The sequence below is a fragment of the Monodelphis domestica genome, chromosome 3 (genome assembly GCF_027887165.1).
Source record: "Monodelphis domestica isolate mMonDom1 chromosome 3, mMonDom1.pri, whole genome shotgun sequence".
Lineage (NCBI taxonomy): Eukaryota > Metazoa > Chordata > Mammalia > Didelphimorphia > Didelphidae > Monodelphis > Monodelphis domestica.
Window position 1 is genome coordinate 104,803,134 of NC_077229.1, and position 19,772 is coordinate 104,822,905.

Genomic DNA, 19,772 nt, shown 5'->3' on the forward strand with positions numbered 1-19,772 from the left:
AGTTTTAAAATGCAATGTTTACTATATTTTATTACATATTAACTATTTCCCAGTTACATTTTAAATCCATACCTTTTGCATTAGTATTAATTAAAAAACAAACTTTCTGTCTTAGAATCATTACTAAGTATCAGTTCCAGGACAGAAGAGTGGTACGAGCTAGGCCATGGGGGGTTATGTCACTTGCCCAGGATCACACGGCTAGGAAGTATCTGAGGCCAAATTTGAACCCAGGTCTTCCTGGCTCCAGGCCTGGTGCTCTATTCGCTATGCTACCTAGCTACCCTCAATTACATTTTAATTTGGTTCTGGTTACACTCTGGAATGCTGTATATATTCGACACCTATGTACTAGATATAGCTAGTATGTGTCAGAAGTAAGACTTAAACTAGGACTTTCTGAGGCCAATTCTCAGTCCATAGTTGTGGAAGAGCAAAAAGGAAATTGGCTTGCACGGTAATCTGGGAGATTTAGGTTAAAAAAAATCCCAAAACCATTTGGTTATCCAGTATCTGTTGAGGGATGCCAATCACATGACTGCTTGGCAGGTAATGACAAATGTCTTCAGTAATTGATCTGGGGGCCAGTCTGAACCTGAGAACTTTGAAGAGTTTATGAATCTTGGATCATGATGTGGTATGTTGTATAGTGGCCTTGGCCCCTCTCAAAAGTATGACGTTATAAGTTGCTGAGGACTTGGGAATGGATTAGGTAGACCCTATTCTACCTCTTAAGTTCATAAGTTGAGGGCTGAATGGGACTGTAAAAGTCATTAACTTGAACCCTTTCCATTTACAGATGAGAGGGGAAGTGGCTTGCCCAAGGTCATATAAGTAGCACAGTCAGGATTGGAACCCAGGTCCCTTGATCCCAAATTTATTATTTTGTTTCAGGAAGAGGCATTGGTTTCTAGAGACGAGTCTAGAGTCTTTATCTTCCAGGAGACATGTGTAGTAGGAAATTGTGATATCCTGAGCCTCCTACCTCCTATGCCTTAGAGTTTACCTTGTTCCCATTTGTATCTAGGTGGACCTCAAGCAACCTGCTTTATTAAGGGGTGCGGGAACTGTCTAAAATTAGGGAATCTCCATATTAAAGGGCCTTGATGGATCCTCTAGTTCAAAACCAGCCCCCTTTCCACATAACATACATTTCTAGTGAGTTTAATACTTAAGACAGCCTATTGTGGGATAGTTCCAATAGGAAGCCTAGAAATGCCTTATTCCAAGCTAAAACTTTCCTACCAGTAACTTTCTCCCTTAAGACCTAGTTCCATCTTTAATGGCTTCACAGAATAAGCTTGCTCCTCTTCCCTTCTAAGACAGCTGTCCAAATGCTTGAACCATTCCTGTTCCTTCTTACTCATCTGAGTTATCTTCCTCTGGAAGTAGTCCAACTTGCCTATTGTAAATCTTGAAATTTCTCAGACTTGTGAATGTTAAAAATTTCCACATTGAGGAATCCTCCATTGGAATAAATTCCCTACTGGAAACATTCCCCATTTTGATGTGAGAACTCGCCAGGATCAGAAATGGGAGGACCTCTACTCCACCCGTACTTAAGACTGCTTTAGAGGAGAAAACTCCTTGCTAAACAATGAAAGTACTTGGATCCATGCTTATGATGAGGCAGGGAGTTCTTTGAGCCATGCCTGTTTTTAGAATTGATACAAGGGGATGCTAGGTACCTATAAAGGCCGGGCAGGTTTTCTCTTCATGGGATTAGTCAACTCAGCTGTGTTTTCTCTGGTTCAATCTTACTGAGGGGATTAGTTGACTTAGCTGGAATTCAGATGGGCTGTCTTTTAGAAAACATCTACGGTGATTGGTAGATGGAAGAATTTAGGGGAGGTGACATAGGAAAAAAACCCCTATATAAGAAAAGGAATCTCTAGCAAGAGATCCTTGGATCCTTGGAGATAGATCCTTGGAGCCTTGGAGATAGATCCTTTTGGAGGAGGCCCTTTGAAGATCTCTTGAGAAGAAGTCCCTTGGGAGGCTGACTCTGGCTGGAACTCCCTCTGGGGAGACTCTGTTCCCCAGACATCCTTGCTTAAGACAACTATTGCTTCCTATATACAGGAGTTACAGCACAAACTACGTGAACTTCATGAATCCGGAGCTGCAGTACAAGCCGGACCACTAGACTTTTCTCTGCATGACCTGAACCCAGGAGATAAAGTTTATATTAAGAATTTCAAGCATACTGGAGCAACTCAGCCTTCGTGGGAAGGACCATTCCAAATATTGTTAACTACTCCAACATCTATAAAGATTGGAGAAAAGGACTCTTGGATTCACTGCTCACATGTGAAGAAAGCATCTTCTGCTGAGACTGATTGACTGTATCCTATCATATGAATTGGAGATAATAATCCATAGACAAATGGATGCTGTTTTTTGAGAACACATTGAATTACTGATTTTTTCCTTATTTTTTATTATTGCTTTTCTTTTATTTTTTATTAGAATATTTGATTTTTCTCATTTCTTGTACTAAAGGTACACATTAATAATATTTTTTCCTGCAGTAATAGAAGTTTAATATATATATTCTTGATATAATATCAATGTCAATGCAAAAGCTTTAAACTATGGGAACCTGCCATTTATTGATAAAATATTATAGGACTGTGATTAATGTTTATGTATGATTCCAGAAAAAGGGATAAAAAACAAGGAGCACAGACTTAACCTGAATAGTGCCAAAAAGAGCACACATGAAATACTAATTTGAGACTCAAGGTTGCGACGCTTGACATACGTTAAGTCATAGGACTTCCTTGTATCTCCACTCTTTGTGAAGTACTCATACAAATACGAAGTTTGACTATCATACTGGCTCCCTATATCCCTGAGAATGACAAAAAAATCAGACGAGGGAATGACGCTTCCCTATCAAAATAGAATTCTAATTCTTTTCTTCTTATATTATGGCAACTTCCTGTAGACTTGGCTACAAATGACTAAGTGAAATATTACCGCATTCTGTCCTACGTACTTGTGGGATAGAAATTACTTTAAATTGGACCTATACAAGGACCTATTTTGAATTTTTTTCCTTATGTTTTTGATTGTTTTTTCTTTTCTTTTGATAATTGACTCATACACCCCCATAACTGAACATTGCATTCTGAGCTAAACTGAATGTTTTTTAACACCTACTTCAGGGGGGATTGTATTTTAATTTAAAATCTAAGAATTTTAAAATTTTTTTGTTTGAGATTGTATTTTTATAAAAATCCAAGAATTTTGATTTTTTGTTTAAGATTGTACTTTTATAAAAATTCAAGATTTTGATTTTGTTCGAGAAAAGATCTTCAAGAAAGAAGCTGGAAACTTTTATATCCAGAGAATGAACTGTTGCAGAAAGATACCGGAAAACCTACACTTCATCAAGAAGATCAAGAATGAACTTTGTATATGATTGATTGAACTGAACTTTGATTGAACATTTATTGTAAATGTACACATTTATGACAAAAGGGACTGCCCCTAATTTGGCTTTCTGTCAATGTGCCTAGCAAAACATTGGTTTTGCTTTCTTTTCTTTTCTATTTCCTCCCTCACTATTCTAATTTCTCTTAGAAAATTGAATATTGTGTATATCTATAGTTAGAAGTGCATTTAGTATTACAAAATGATTATGTTAAATGATCAATGGGGAGACTAGTCTCCCAATGATCATTAGGGGGGATTGTAAATCTTGAAATTTCTCAGACTTGTGAATGTTAAAAATTTCCACATTGAGGAATCCTCCATTGGAATAAATTCCCTACTGGAAACATTCCCCATTTTGATGTGAGAACTCGCCAGGATCAGAAATGGGAGGACCTCTACTCCACCCGTACTTAAGACTGCTTTAGAGGAGAAAACTCCTTGCTAAACAATGAAAGTACTTGGATCCATGCTTATGATGAGGCAGGGAGTTCTTTGAGCCATGCCTGTTTTTAGAATTGATACAAGGGGATGCTAGGTACCTATAAAGGCCGGGCAGGTTTTCTCTTCATGGGATTAGTCAACTCAGCTGTGTTTTCTCTGGTTCAGACTTACTGAGGGGATTAGTTGACTTAGCTGGAATTCAGATGGGCTGTCTTTTAGAAAACATCTACGGTGATTGGTAGATGGAAGAACTTAGGGGAGGTGACATAGGAAAAAACCCCCTATATAAGAAAAGGAATCTCTTGAGCAAGGGATCCTTGGATGCTTGGAGATAGATCCTTGGAGATAGATCCTTTTGGAGGAGGCCCTTTGAAGATCTCTTGAGAAGAAGTCCCTTGGGAGGCTGACTCTGGCTGGAACTCCCTCTGGGGAGACTCTGTTCCCCAGACATCCTTGCTTAAGACAAATCTTGTGGTGAGTGATAAAAAACTGACTGATTCTCTCTCTCTTAAGACTCAGGTCTAGGCCATGTTGGCTTAAGGCCCTTCATACTTATACCTTTTCTCTCTCTCTCTCTCTCTTTCTTTGATTACTCATTGTATTGTTAATTAAAATCTCTATAAAACCCAATTGACTTGGGTATATTCATAATTGGGAATATATTCCCTGGCGACCACCTTATATTTGATTTAAAAACCAAGACACTGTAGTGAAACATATTTTCTGCGCTCAAATTTACTCACCCTCTCTTATATCTATTACAATTTATATCTTCCACCATTTTAACTCACTACAGTTTAAAACATCAACCATTTTAATCTTACACTATGTCCCTTTTAAAGTGTGGCTTCTAGAACTAAACAGTAGTCCTGATAAGGTCTAACTTGAACATAGGAACTTGGAATTGTATAGCTAAAAGGGACATTAAAAATCCCCTAGCTCCCACCCTCTCATTTAACAGACAAGAGAGTCACTTAGATCTTATCATGAGCTCATTGTCTGCCAGAGTTTTGCCCTCAGCTGGGCTATTCCTTCTCTGCCAGCTCAAAAACTCCTTTGGGTGAGGCTGAGCAATGTATTGAAATCTTCGGAGGAAGCAGCCAATTCCCAGCCTGGATATGTGGAGAATAACATTCTATAGTTTAAAGAGGAGCTCAGAGGTCACCCTGATGTCCTGATACTTCACATGTATGACAAATGGTTGTGACCTTAGGCAAATCAGAGCCCCCATAGACCTTAGTTTTCTCAATTGTGAAATGAGAGGATCAGACTAGATGGTCTCTGAGATCCCTTCCAATTCTAGAAAAATGGTCCTACTTCCATTAACTATGGAAGGTCCATTTCACATAGGCTTGTTGAGACTTGGAAAATTCTTTCCTCTTACCGAGCCAGACTTGTGTCCTACCTTGCCATTGATCATAATACAGAGTTCTGTCCTACAGTTGTCAAAGCATTTGGAAACTGGCATAGGAAAGAAACAGCTAAAATTTCTAGATAATTCTGACAGCCAGGATAAAATTATTTTATAAATGAGGAAACAGGCTCATAGAGGTAAAGCCATTTAGCTAGCAAGGATCCAGGACAGTGATGGTAAACCCTTTAGAGAGAGAGTGCTGTATCCCCGCCCCGCTCCCCCACAGCCCCCTTTACCACACACAGAGGAGGGAGAAAGCTGCTGGGTGAGTGAAATAAGGAATGTCCTCAGACACAGTTACAACAGGCACTCCTCTGCAGGAGAGGGGGAAAGGAACAGCTCCACTGGAGTCCCTTTGCCTTTCTAGTAATGAATTGGGGTGGGGGGGCAGTCAGGTGCCCACAGAGAGAGCCCTGCATGCCATCTTTGGTACTCATGCCACAGGTTCGCCATCACTGATCTAGGAGGCCAGAGCTGGGACACAAACCCAAATTTCCTAACTATATGTCCTGTGTTCTTTCTGTTGAATCACCCTATCTGTAGGAGTACTGGAAAGAATTGAGCATGAGTAGCAAAAAACATATAGGGGGAGAGGGTAAGTCCAGCATGCAGGAATAGGGGAAAATACCAAAAAGGGAATTGAATAATAGTGGTTCTGTCTTTATGCCATGTGCTTCACAACCTTGTGATATAAAGAATTGAAGGCATTTTTGCCCCTAACCCCTATTTTATAGAACAGGATGTTGAAGCACAGAGGTTAAGGGACTTACGGGGAGTAAATGAGGGATGACCAAGTAATCAGTTTTACTGTGAATGTCCCATTCTCCTTACATCTTTGCAAGAGAACAGTCAGCCTCAGAAATAACTGGGAACAGTGGCATGGGGGGGGGGGAAGCCTGATGTGGGGGAATAGATCATAGGAATTATCTCCAGCAGGGCTAGTTAGGTAGTAGTAGTCTCTCAGTAACCAAGGATGACGATTGTCTTTGTGCATTTTGCACAAAGACACTTGTGCGTGAAAGAGATTTAAGTGGAAAAGTCAATGCACAGAGACAGCCACACTCTCTCGGCGTTGGAAGCCTGGGTCCAGTGGCACGAAAAGTTGTTACACCTGGAGACTTCCTCAGCTGCATTGGATGGCCGTGTTGTCCTTCGTGCTCCAACATGTCCTAAGCACTCCACAGTGCTTTGCTGCGTCGCCATCTCAGCCGTTGAACCTTCTTATTGGTTTCTTCCATCTGTTCAGCCGAAGCAGTCTTCACATGCTGGGTGAGCAAGGCCCTGGTTCACCAGGGGTCTACAACCTGATGGCTACTCTCACAAGGTTAGGCCGGCCTGTCGAAGCCGCTAGTTAGGTAGATCATGCCTAAAACTAGGTGTAGGAGAAGAGTAGAACTAAAGTGTGAGATAGAATGACGAAGCATTAAAGGACCTAGGGGAGGAATAAAAGCTGACATGTGTCATTCAAGGAAAACCACCACCAAGAGCTCCAGGAATAGAAGCCCTCTTCTTCCCAGAAAACAAAACTATAATCTATAGAACCAGCTCTTGTGGACCTAACTTGATAACTGCTTCTTCAGGCATTGTAGCCTCTGCCTCCTCAGCATTCTGAGCTACTGAAGACCTGGAAAATGATGATTCTTGACTCAGATCCTTTGGTTCAAGGGCAGAAGGATGATTACTATGTTTTGCTCTTGCACCCAAAGGACCATGGGACAATTCTCTCTTAATTACAGCTCTAAACCTTATGTATTCTCATTTGAACTGTAAGCATCTTGAGAGCAGGGACTGGCTTGCTTTTCTTATTTGGATCCCCAGTGCTTTGTATGTAGTAAATGCTTAATAACTGCTTTTTCATTCATTTGTGGAGTAGAAAGAACACTCTATTTGCAATCAGAGGACTTGATTTGAATCCCAGCTCTGCAACCTGTGTGACCTTAGGCAAGTTATTTCTCTCTGGGCCTATTTCTTTGTAAAATGAAGGTTTTGGATTAAGGAATCCCTAGGGCCCTTCCACTCTAGATCTTATGATCCACTCCTACCTTGGAAGCCTGGGGAGGAGCGGGCAGGTGACATAAAAGAATGGCAGTCAAATAAGCAATTGGTTAAATGTTCATCAGCATCTTTGGCATGCCCAGAGTAGCCTGTAGCTCAGATAACACATTTTCTCTCATCATTTATGCATACCTTGAGGGAGAAACTGGAGGCTGCATGTATGCCACGTGATGTCTCCTAAGGAGATCTAGTCTAATTTCAGTGGCACCTCCCCAGCAACTGAAGCCAAAGGCTTTAGTGGGTAGTCCAGCAAATAGGATTACATGGATAATGTATAGTTCTTGTTCCAGTCAGATGGTGTTAGAATTGTAAACTCCATCCACGTTCTACTGCAAAGACCAGGTCTTTGGGCTAAGCTGAACTATGAAACAACCACAATGTCTGAGCTTGTAGGAAGGAGCTTTGAGGATCATCTAGTCCATTTTAGAGAACAGAAGGAAAAAGTCAGAGATTTGCCCAACATTTGCTATCTTTAAGGTTCATGCTTCAGGTAGATTTCTAAAAGTCATTTACAACTCAGATTCTATAATTTTACTTTCAATGACGCAGAGGGATACAATAGAAAGAGTACTGGACCTGGCATGAGACACAGGTTCAAATAACATATCTTCATTTGCTAGTGATATGAAGGGAGGCAAATCTGAATCTGTTCCTCTTTGATAAAATAGAGAGAATTCTTATCCTGCTGACCTTGTGAAGAAAGTACTTTTTAACAAAGAGTTTATTCTTGGCCTGGCTTATTTGTGCAGGCCCAAATAGAACCTGAAGAGAGGGGACAGCTGGGTAGCTCAATGGATTGAGAGCCAGATGTAGAGATGGGAGGTCCTAGGTTCAAATCTGGCTTCAGACACTTCCCAGCTGTGTGACCCTGGGCAAGTCACTTGACCCCCATTGCCTAGCTATTACCACTCTTCTGCCTTGGAGCCAATACACAATATTGATTCCAAGATGGAAGGTAAGGGTTTAAAAAAAAAAGAACCCGAAGAGAGAAATGGTCATTCCTCTCCCACTGTTTTCATACTGCTCCCTCCCTTTGCTTCCCCCCCATGTCATTTAAGGTCCTCAAATGTCATTTAAGAGTCAATGTCCTACATGTAAAACCCAGTAGAATTGTGCACCAGCTATGGGAGGAGATTGGGAGAAGGGGAGGGAACGAACAGAATCTTGTAACCATGGAAAAATATTTTAAAATCAACTAATTAAATAAAATTAAAAAAAAAAGTCAATGTCCTCATTTAATAGGCTCAGGAAGCTTATTAATGATATGCCCCAAATATCCAGAGCTAGAATTTAAATTCAGGCCTCTGACTAAAAACCCCTTACTTTATAGTTGGGAAAAGCAGCCCATGGTCTGCTAAGATTACATAGATAGTAAGAAGCACATATAGGACTAAAATCAAGCTCCTCCCAAGGCTAGCGTGTTTTTAATGTTACCTTGCTCCCTTCAATTCCTTGCTATAGTTGCCCTTTTGAGGCACTTTATATCTATCAATTGTGTGAAGAAGACCCTTACTTCTACTCTGTGGCCATCTTAGCCTGGAAATCCTGTCCTTGCTATATTTGCCATCAATTGTTTGGCTAAAGCCCCTTAAAGGGGCAGCTAGGTGACTCAGTAGATAGAGCACCAGGGTTATAGTCAAGAGGTCCTGGGTTCCATTCTGGCCTTAGGCTCTTTCTAGCTATGTGACCCTGGGCAAGTCACTTAACCCTAATTGCCTCTCCCACCTTGGAACTGATACTTAGTATTGATTCTAAGACAGAAGGTAAGAGTTTTAAACTAAAACTCTCCAGACCCTGTCCTAGGTTTCCATGGAAAGACAGGGAAGTAGAATTTGGGTACATAGGGGCATCCCTATGATTCTGAGGGGCCATTAGTCAAGCACAGGCTCCCAAGTACATCAGGAGCTCTGACAGAGCTAGCTGTGGTATAGATGAGGGTGGGGGGAGACACAATGGATTTGGGGTTAGATCACAGGATTGATCTCTATAGCTGTGTAATCTTGGGGCAAACCACAAGCTGCCTTCTTTTTCACTGGTAGACTGAAGATCATTATACTACCAACTTTATGGGACTATTGTAAGGTTCAAATAAAATGATGGAAATGTGGCCTTTGTAAAGAATGCTAATACAAGTGTCAGATATTTTTATTAATGTAGCAATTCAAGTTGAGGATTGATGCAAAGGATTTTGTTTCACCCTGAGCTGTTGGAAATTAGGGAACCAGTCCATAGGTTGTAAGGGTTTTAGAGCCATAAGACAGATAATTTTTGTTGATTTATGGAAGGAAAAACCAAGGATCCAAGAGATGACATGAGTTGCCTCTTAAGTTTTGGCAACAATTCAAGTTGAGGATTGATGCAAAGGATTTTGTTTCACCCTGAGCTCTTGGAAATTAGGGAACCAGTCCATAGGTTGTAAGGGTTTTAGAGCCATAAGACAGATAATTTTTGTTGATTTATGGAAGGAAAAACCAAGGATCCAAGAGATGACATGAGTTGCCTCTTAAGTTTTGGCAAATAGCTGAGTTGGGTTTCAAACTCCATTCCAAGTATAGTAGAATTCTTGCTACCTAGCATACTCTTCTGCTAGGAGCCCCCTTCTTAGAGAAAGATGGTCACAGTGCTTGGCTCATAGAATTGGAAAAGCGTAGGACTAGAACTATCTTCTTGTCAGTTAAACTCTTCCACATCATCTTTGGCTACTATCAATCCAGTGTCTGTATCAACATCTCCAGTGGTAAGAAATTCACTACCTAAAGACCATATTCCTTTGTTGCTTCTCATTCTAAAGTTTTTCCCCATAGAGCTGAAATCTGCCACCTTGTAATGTTCTCCTCCTACCAGTCCTATGCCATAGGGTTTGGAAGTAAAAGCACCATCATCTAGTCTAACTCTCAGAGTTGCCTTCTCTTGGCAGGTCTCTGAAACAGGCTGTTTTAACCTGAACAAAACCAAAACAAAACAGAAGGGACTTCAGGTTACCATGTAAGCTCTCCAGGAGAGTGTTGTGCCCATTTCCTCTGGCTAGGATGCTCCCTAAGGGAAGGCAGAATTGGGTACATGCAAGTCTTATGCTCCACAGGTTTGTTAGGCTAAACTCTCATTGAGAGGAAATGTTTAAGAATGCTTCTGGTTGAAATTGTAGTAAGGCTAGGTAGTTACAGGAAACAGGTACAATAGGAATAGTTTATGCTTTGATGCTTCTCCTCTCCACAAGAACATTTTGGAAATATAGGGGATATGGAAACATCAAAGGGTTCTGGGAGTCAGAAGACCAACCAAAGCTGGCTAGTCCTGACTCCACCACCAAATTGCTGGGTAGTCCTGAGAATACAGCCTTCTTTCCAATTGCACAACTTCAGAAATGTCTGGAATGTGTTTTCTTCTCCCCTTTGCCCCTTAGCTTCCTTTGAAGTTTAGCCCAAGTGGCCTTCCTGATATCCTTAGCTATCAGTGCCTTTTTGTCTCAAATTCGTATTCCACCCCAATCCTCCTTCCTAATTTTTCTTCCACCCTCTGCCTAGTACTTTAGAGCAGTCCTTGAATATAATAAGTACTTCTAGAAGGTAGAAAGATCACCTAATCAGTAGTAAGGAGAACTGAACCCAATTCCAGGTCTGCTGAGGGTCAGCTTTAGTTTCTTTAACTTCCTATAAAAATGCCAGGCTAATTCTCTGAAGTATCTTCCAATTCTGCCACTTATCACTTCTATTCTGCAAAACATAGCATCTCTGAATTCTGCCTCTGTTGGTCTACAAAGATGCTTTTTCCACAGAGCATTGATATGGAGACTGTGTTCATTATTTTTAGCAATATATGAGGCTAGACATAACAAGTCTTAACCTCAAAGGAACAAGGGTTGGAAGGATCTGGTCTAACCATGTTTTTTTGGAGAGGGAAAATGTAGCCTCAAAGGAGGAGAGGACTCACTAGAGGTTATACAAGTAGTGAGAAGCCAAGCCAGTATTTAAACTCAAGTCCTCTAACACTCAATTTTAGATTTTTCCCAAAGCTGGTGACTTGCCCAGGATCACAGCTTGTGTCTGAGGATGGATTTGAACTCAGGTCTTCCTGACTCCAGGCCTGGATCTATCATCCTATCATAGGAGGGGCCTTAAAGCTTATCTAGTCCAATTCCATCATTGTATAGCTCCTAAGAGGTAACACAAATAGAAGAACTCAGATTCAGAATTGGCTTCTTACTCTAATCCCAACATACTTTCCATTTGACCAAGTTGCCCCTGCTTACACTTGGTAAAAGTTTGTTGAATAGTGAATACTACTCAAAGCCCAGGCCTGATTAGGTAAAGAACCAAGGAAACCAGGAGGGTTTGGTGAATACCTCCACTGACAGGTTATCACTAAACCTGTGGCCAGATTAGCACATTGATCAAAGTGTTAGCAATCTTTGTTCATTTACTGGTTGGGGGATTTGAATGTGCAAACACTACAGAGATAATGAAAAGCTCATCATGAATGATCCCTACACTTCCAAGGTCTTCACATAGCAAAAAGACAAATCAATCAAAAGTTCGACCCAGAATTTCCAACCCAGGGAAGTTAGCTCCTGCTAAGCACTGAGCTTATGCCTTTGGTCAGGTTTTGTAGTTAGATCACAAAGTTATGTCCCATCATATCCCATAACCTCTTCATAACAAATCCTACTATTCCTCATACAGACTGCCAGTGCTTCTCAGCTGAGTCAGGTTCTGAGTGGAAGGAGGGCTGGATTTGGGTGGGAAGACTTTAGGTTTCACTTCCAGCTTTTCTGTTTATTATCTGTGTGCCTTTAGGCAACCTCTGTGGGATTTGGTTTTCTCAACTGTAAAGATTTTGGACTCAATGTTTCCTTCCAGTTCCAAACCAAAATAATATCCATGGCTGCTTGGAGTACTAGGAATACTCCCACAGTTTGTCTGCAATACTGGACAGATTCTTAATCAGCTCCTCAAATGGAATAATGAAATAGTCTGCCATGTTTAATACCTTGGTGCTATATTTGTTCTTTCCCCATCCCTCACTTCTCATGCTTAGTTCCATAATGCTCTCCAATGTTATACATCTTGGCCTCTCTTGTTTTCACTACCACTACCCTGCAGACATTCTACCTGAGTGGCCCATTAGGATAACCTAACTGCTACTTTAACCTTCCCTCTCTCTCCCCTCTTATTCATTCTTCATCCTATTGCTAGAAGAACCTCTCCTTTGCACAGGGTAGGTTCTATCACTCCTCTGATTTTTAGTAGTTTCCAACTGTAAACCAAAGTTCAAATTTCTTTCCCTGGCATCTGAGGCTAAACAATCTGTCACCAGTTTAATCTTACAAGCCTCCCCTATTTCTCCCCTCTACATTTCATCCTAATGACACAATTCTATCAACTGTTTTCCTGCTGCTGTGCTCTTCTACTCTAGTGCTTAGAGCTTCCTTCCTCTAGTCCCTTTGTTTACATTCCTATTCATCCTTTAAAGACCCAGTAGGGAAGGCCCAAGATCAAATCCTGCTTCAGACACTTATCAACTATGTGATCCTGGGCAAGTCACTCTACCCTGTTTCCTTGTCTGTAAAATGTGGATAATAAAAGCACCAACTTCTCAGGGTGGTTCCTCTGAGGACCAAATGGGATATCTTAATGCAAACCTTGTGAAGTGCTACATGAATGCTAGTTATGGCTGAAGTACATCCAAATGTCAAGTTCCTTCAGGAAAACTAATGAACCGCCTGGTTGGTAAGGTTCTCTTACTACTTAAGACTTCACAATGCACTTTGTACCTTTCAAATTACTCATCACTTTATAATTGTACTTGTGTCTTATCTCTGTACTAGACTGTAAGCTCCAAGAGGACAGGGTATTTGTATTTTCCCTAGCACAAAAAAAAGACTGCACACAGTAGGTGCTTAATATATTTTTGTTGAATGCAGACTAGATATATTAAGCCCCAAACTGACAATGTCTTCACTCAAAATACCCTTTTTCCTGCAAAGTTATTTCCCTGTGTTCGATATTACCCTGCTGATCTCTTCAACAGTCAAAAGGGAGGATTCAGACTCTTGGGTCTCAAAGAAAAATAGCTTTTTAAGAATTACACAAAAACTGATGTGATTAATATAGAGTAATCTGTGAAGCATTTTTCAATTTCCTCCCAAAAGGTCATGTTTCCAATAGAATCTTCTTCACACTGACTCCTTATTTTCAAAGTTCCACATTGAGCAAATGAAGGTTGGGGTTTGGAGGTGGAGAATAGGAAGTAGGGACAGAGGATGGCTGGAGAGTCATTAACCCCAGTTGGGTGGAGTTACTATATACTAAGTGCCTAAAATGATCTACAAAGACATTGGCCACATAGTTGTGAGTACTAGACAGAGTTCTTTCAAATCCTCTTTAAATCCTATCCCCACACTGGGCTCGAACTAAGTTATAATGAACTCTGAACAGCAGTTCAGGTTAGGCCTCAGGACTATGGTGCAGACAGTGTGAATGTCACAAACATAAGAGGCACTAAGGACATTTTCCTCCCCCTTTCCAGACAGTTCTTTCTAGAATATTTGCTCAGGAGATAAACAAAAGCTGCCAAGATTCCCCAAAACTCACACCAAATCCTACCTGAACCCCAGGCCCTTGTTAATTTTGTGTCCTTTTGGGTCTGATCATGTCCCAACTTTGAAAATAGACTCACTACCTTGATAGGTCCACCCACAAAGAGAAAGTCTTACCAAAGGATCTTTCCCCACCAGGAAGCTGGGTGAAAGACGTTGATAATGCAAGTGATTTTTTCCAATGGACCCATTCTCACCTCCAGACACTGACACTATAAAAATTCAGTGATTGATCCTAGAAGGATGTTGTAGTTTCGATCACAGAGAAATTGGTGGATGATTTCCAAAAGCCAATGGTTGGCACAAAGTTTGCACACACTCAGGAAGGTGTGCCATTGTTGACTGCCACAAACATGCAGGACTAAAAAGAGGTTATTTTCAAGTTATCTGGAAGGAGACCCATGGGGGGCCCAAATTCAGACACTCCAATAATCTATAATAAAACTGTTGAAAGTGTTAATTTTTCTTTAAAAACCAAAAAAAAAAAAAAACCCAAACCCCCAAACCACACATAAAATCCCTTTCACAAAAACCAGAGACCGAGAAAAGTTGAACAAATCTACAACCCAAGTTGGTTACAGAAACTAGGGATCCTGGGGTCATTCCCTAGGACAGCCTAGGTGCTACAGAATTCTCCCCATCAAAGCCAGACTAAGAACCCTTTTTCAAATTCATGAGTGATCTCAGACATTCTTGACTTGTTCATGTGAATGATCATTCTTGGCTCAACCCCCAGGGCAGCTTAGCTAACACCTCAGGGCTGGCACCTTCCAAGTCTGCCTGAGGATGGCAGATTCATAGTATCTCCCTTAAAGGGCATCCTTCCTACTCCCCTGACCAGTCTAGAGCCAGGTCCTTACCAGCTCCTGGCCCTGGTGCCCCCTCCATGGTCTGGCTTATAAAACTGGCTCTAGGTTTGTGTTGTTTTTAATATGTATATATGTATATATAAAAAAGTGGTCAGTTCCCTCCCTCCCCATTTTGAAGATTAAAAAGCTACAGCAAGCCCTAGCTAACCCCAGCACCAGGGCTCACAGATTCCATCCATCAAGAGGAGGAACAGGCAGGCCCTTATCCAGTGCATGTGACTGGGAAGACAGAGAGGGAAAAAGGAGAGGAAGGTAAGGATATAGTGGGAACCCACTTAGAAGAGTGCTGGAAGGTGAAGAGGGGACATGGGTGAAAGGCCTTCTGTGTGAGGGGCTGGATATATCACACGTGGGGCATTAAAAAAGACACCCTCAAAGAGGACTTCCAATAGCTCTAGGCTCAGGGAGCCTCAGAAAAGGTTAAGGTTTTGAACACAGTGAAAGCTGCTCCCTGATAGAGCCTCTTGGGCTCCCAAGTATAGACACGTGTGGGTATAAGGGGGGTACTGGCTAAGATGGCTCTTTGCTACCCCATCCTAAGCAACTGTCCTCTGAAGTTGCCTTCTCCCTGACATTCCTACCCTCTGCTTCTTTGCTGATGACTTAAGAGTAGTGTTTCAGCCCATTATTGGTGGTGGCCCTAATGTCACCAGTCCAGTCCCCTTTGGTGACTTTGAGAGTAGGGTATCATTCCCCCAGTGCCATCTCTGAGGCTCTTGGCCTCCAAGTTGTTGCAGGGGCATCCACAATTTTGGAGAGGGGAAAGGATAGGAGCCAATTAACTTACCCCTATAAAGGTACAAAAGTAAAAAAGGGGGTCAGTTGGGTCCTAGGCTCTTTACTCTCTAAGTCTTGCCCTTTTAGTGGCCATCAGGAGATACAGAATTAGGGCCCTGTTTCCCCAAGCCGCTGAGCCATGCTGATTAAGGATCGAAGCTGCACTAGTTTCAAAGGTCCCACCTCCCTGGGATCACGACTCTCCAGCCACCGCAAAGCTGTCTCAAGACCCTTAATGGCCTCCCCAGCTGTGGGCACTGGTGATGATCCTCCTGTTCCAGAATCCTCCTCCCCCTGGGGTGGACCAGCCAGTGGTGGGAAGCCCCCACAAGGGGGATACTCCCTACCTCCCCCATCCTCATCCTCTTCCCCCCCACCCTCTGGGGGCTCCCCCAAGCCTGGGGCCCCATCGTCCAGGTGCAGCCACTCTGCCACATCCTCAGGTGCTAGGCGCTTGTAAGTGAGGGCAGCCAAGTGTGTTAGATCACTGAGGACCTTGCTGTGTTCCTCTGCCTCCTCATCCTCCCCAGAGGCTCCTGGGTGGGGCTGGACCAACTGTTCTTCATCATCAGGACGGGGCTCAAAGGCAGCTCTGAGACCCAGCAACCAGCATCGCTCAATGCTGCCTGCCTGGACCAGATCCCAAGACAGACCAGCTAAATAGAGCATGTCCTTCAGCATGAAGCTTCGAACAAAGTCCAGAGGTGAGCCACCTGCACATGACACAGCCAGCCTTAGCAGCTCCCGTTTGTACAGCTGTTTGAAGGCAGATACCACCCCTTGCTCCAAAGGTGCTGGAATCTTACCCCGGGCGCTACTCTTGGACAGAAAAAGCACCCGAACTGCACCATCAGGGGTCTGCAACTCCTCAGGATGGCAAAGGGCTGGCCCTGGGCCCAGACCACCAGCTGCCCTTGGCTGTTCACCAGCTTCCTCACTCTCTTCTGGGGAGGGTGGCCGTGGGCCCTGTGGCCTGGGCCCAGGGTGGTGATTCACCAACAAGACAGCCTTCTGCTGCAGGCAGCTGCGACGAAGATAACGCCTGACACCTGGAACAAACTCCTCAAAGAACCAGCCACGGAGCAGCGTGGCACTAAGCCAAGCATCAGGGCTATAGCGGTAGGAGGCAGGAAACTTGTCTTGATTGTGGTGACGCAAGCTGGGTGGGTCAGGCAGCTGCCCAATCACTAAAGGCTTCAGCTTGTGGCTGCCAGTCAAGTTGGCTGCTAGTAGCACTGTAACCCTGTCCCCTCGCCACCTCCGCCCTCCACTTCCAGGGTCTCCTTCCCCAGGTGGGGCTGCCTGTTCTGGCAACAACTTCCAGTAGAGTCCAGTGACATTGGCATTGTAGATCTGTTCATCTCCATAGCCTCCATCAGTAGGGGTTGGGGGTTGCATCGGTGAGGGATGGTCTCCCATGCCCACGAGGTCTGGTTCAGTCTTAACAGTGGGCAGTGATGGAGCTGAGGCAGGGGGTGGAGGGGGTGGCTCTGCTTCACCATAGATTCGTTGACTGGAGATGCCATGGCGCTTCTGCCACCTCCAGAACCAGCCATGGCTGGCCTTGAAAGTGCACTCAGGCCCATAGATCTGGCGGGCGAAGGCCTCTGCCTGGGCCTGAATGATGGGGCCAGAGAGTGGGATGCCATGCTGGCGCAGGGTGAGAAACCAGGTATAGACAGCCCGATCGATCTCCTCCTCGTTGGCCAGCCGCATCTTCTTCCGTTGGGTGCCCACCTCTCCACCTAGCTGGTCCAGGAACCAGCGTAGCTTAGGTTCATCCTTGAGCCAGCCACGCAGGGTGCCCCCGGGCACCCCAAAGTCCCTGCACACGCTGGCCTGGCGTTCCCCACCCTTCACACGTTCGATGGCCTGGAGCTTGTCTTTGATTGAGTAGGCCTTGCGGAAGGCCATCTTCACGGCCAAGCCTGGCGCCCCCGGGCTACCTCCCGACCCCGGGGGCGCTGCAGGCACTGCGGGCAACGGGCCCCGGCCAGAGGCCTGAGGCGGAGGCTCCTCCTCCCCCACCGCCTGGGGCAGGAGCGGAGGCCCGGGCCGGGAAGGTGCCAGGGGCCGCCGGCGGCGAGGGTGTGGAGCCGGGCCGGGGGGCCCCGAAGGGTACATGGAGGCGGCAGCGGCGGCGAAAAGCCCGGGCCACAGCTGCGAAGGGGGCAGCTGGAAGCCATATACGCGGGGCCGCCCCGTCTGCCCACCCGCCTTCGGCCGGGGCGGGCGCGTTATAGGCGGGACGCGCGCGCAATGGGCGGGGAGCCGCGGGGGAGGGGATAGGGAGAGGGGAGGAGGGAATAGGAAGAAGGGGGAGGAGGGAGAAGGGGAGGGGGAGCCACCCGCCTGCGCGTCTCTTTCCTTTTGTCTCCCCCTAGCTCTAGAGAGCGCCCCTGACGGAAAAAAGGGATGGGCCAGGCGGCCTCAGGCCACCCCTGCGCAGGCGCATCAACCTCACCCCACCCTTCAAACTCTTCACTCGCTCCCCTTGCTTCCCGTGCCTTGGCGCAGGCGCATAGGCTTATCTCTCATTTCACCGCCTACTTTAGCTCGGCAACTACGCAAGCGCATCCGCCTAGCCACACCCTCTCCTAGACCCATTTATCCTCTTTCGGAGGTTCTTGGCTTTAGCCCCACCCACACTTGCGCTTGTTCCTGGGTCTAGACCCCCCAAGTCCCGCTCGCCTTTTCTGGCCCGCGCTGCAGTGCACGCGGCATGGAAACTCCGCCCCTTAGGCTTCCCCCTCCGGTCCTCCTCCCTCACCACCATAGCTAAATGATAGACGATTCCATTCAGTTGGAGGGGAGGGAGGGGGAGTTGTCGTTCTCTATCTGTCGGCCTCGAGCTGGAGGGAAGACTCGGTGCACTCTCCGGCACACTCTACTCTCGCGATCTTGGGGTCGGGGTTGTCGCATCCTCGGGCCTAGGCAAAGGTTGGGGGAGGGAGGGCAGAATTTCCCGTCCCCCCCCTTCATCCTGTGCAGTGGCGGTTGGTAGGGTCCAGGTCCTCATTTCCCGTGCGCTACCGCCCTGGTCTCCCTTTCCCCGCCGCTTCCCGCCCGATTGGCTTTAGGACTAACGTGTCGCTGCTGTCCTCCCTTCTCACGGAGTGTGAGTACCTGGGGGCTCCGACCTGAGCCGCTGTGGGCACGTTTGAGGGTGAGGCCCAATCCTTTCCCTCCTCTGTCCCGGCCTCTTTTAAGGCGCCTCCTGATCCACTGTTAAGGGACCACTAGGCTAATGATCGCCCCTGGAGGGCCCGCCACCGCCAGGGGAGTAGGTTAGGAGCCGTAGGTCAAGTGCTACCCTTCGCGGAGGCGGTGGAAAGGAGGACACCTCTAGAGGGAAGGGGCAGGCGATGTCGCCTTCCGGGCAGATCGGTCAGTGTCTGGATGCACCCCCACGTGGCTTCCCGGGGAGCTTTTCAGCGCTGGTCAGCTGCTGGGTACCCGAGGTTCCTTGTCTGGAACTGGAGGCTTCTTTCTCTACAGGAGTGGAGCTTGGGCCCAGATTTCCACCTGCTGGAGATCGCGGTTCCCCAAACTGCTGCGCTGGCGTGGGGCACATTTCGGTAAACTGATAAGGGAAGCCGAGTGCCGCTGCTCCCTGCCTTCTGCCATCAGGGAAGGGGTGTCTTATTTCTCTGGCTTCATTTGAATCCTCGTTCCCAAGAGATTTGGAGCCCTTTGAGCGCTGGGAATGGGACTTTAGAGACAGTCCAATTCCATCTCTTCCTCATATCTTTAGGCAAATTGAGATTGCCCTAGGCTATACGGAGAGTTAGCTGGAACCACGGCACCTAGAAAGAAGGGTTGAGGAGGTGAAATATTCTAGCTCATATTCTTCCAGCAGAATAGTGTTATTCTATTTCCTTTGAGAACTGCTGCCGTACTGTTAGATAGGTTTTGCTTGTAAACTTTTAACTACCATGTATTAAACTAAACACATTTTAAGAGCGTGCCAAGGAAATTTTAAATAAAAAAAAAATGAAGCTAGTCCACTTTAAGGAGCTTATAGTCCGTCACAGTAAAGTGTGCACACCAGTGTAATATAAGAAAAACTGAGGAAAGAAAAAATAGAAAAAGTTTTATGAAGAGGGGAGAGTTCATTGTTGAAGTGACTCATCAACTATGACCCATGCTAAGAATCAGAATGAGGAGGGAATTCATTCTA

General features: G+C 45.0%; 2 protein-coding genes across 7 annotated transcripts in view; one reads left to right on the forward strand and one right to left on the reverse strand.

The window, feature by feature from the left end:
- Positions 1–9,461: 9,461 nt before the first annotated feature.
- TIGD5 (tigger transposable element derived 5) lies at positions 9,462–18,449 on the reverse strand. The gene has a single exon (XM_016432070.2). The coding sequence runs from the start codon at positions 17,714–17,716 to the stop codon at positions 15,701–15,703; it is 2,016 nt and encodes a 671-aa protein (XP_016287556.1). The 5' UTR covers positions 17,717–18,449; the 3' UTR covers positions 9,462–15,700.
- A 124-nt stretch (positions 18,450–18,573) lies between these two features.
- The window catches only part of EEF1D (eukaryotic translation elongation factor 1 delta), a 32,384-nt gene continuing 31,185 nt past the window's right edge, over positions 18,574–19,772 (forward strand). For 2 of the 6 annotated variants that reach the window (XM_007488829.3, XM_056822939.1), the window contains exon 1: positions 18,623–18,758. The gene's annotated coding sequence lies outside the window, so the exon portion shown is untranslated. Of the gene's footprint in view, positions 18,759–19,772 lie in introns of all 6 variants that reach the window. The other 4 variants (XM_056822936.1, XM_056822938.1, XM_007488827.3 and 1 more) reach the window with 4 other exon arrangements.

Coding starts and splice junctions, on each gene's coding strand:
- TIGD5 (XM_016432070.2), bottom strand. CDS start 17,716: ATGTACCCTTCGGGGCCCCCCGGCCCGGCTCCACACCCTCGCCGCCGG.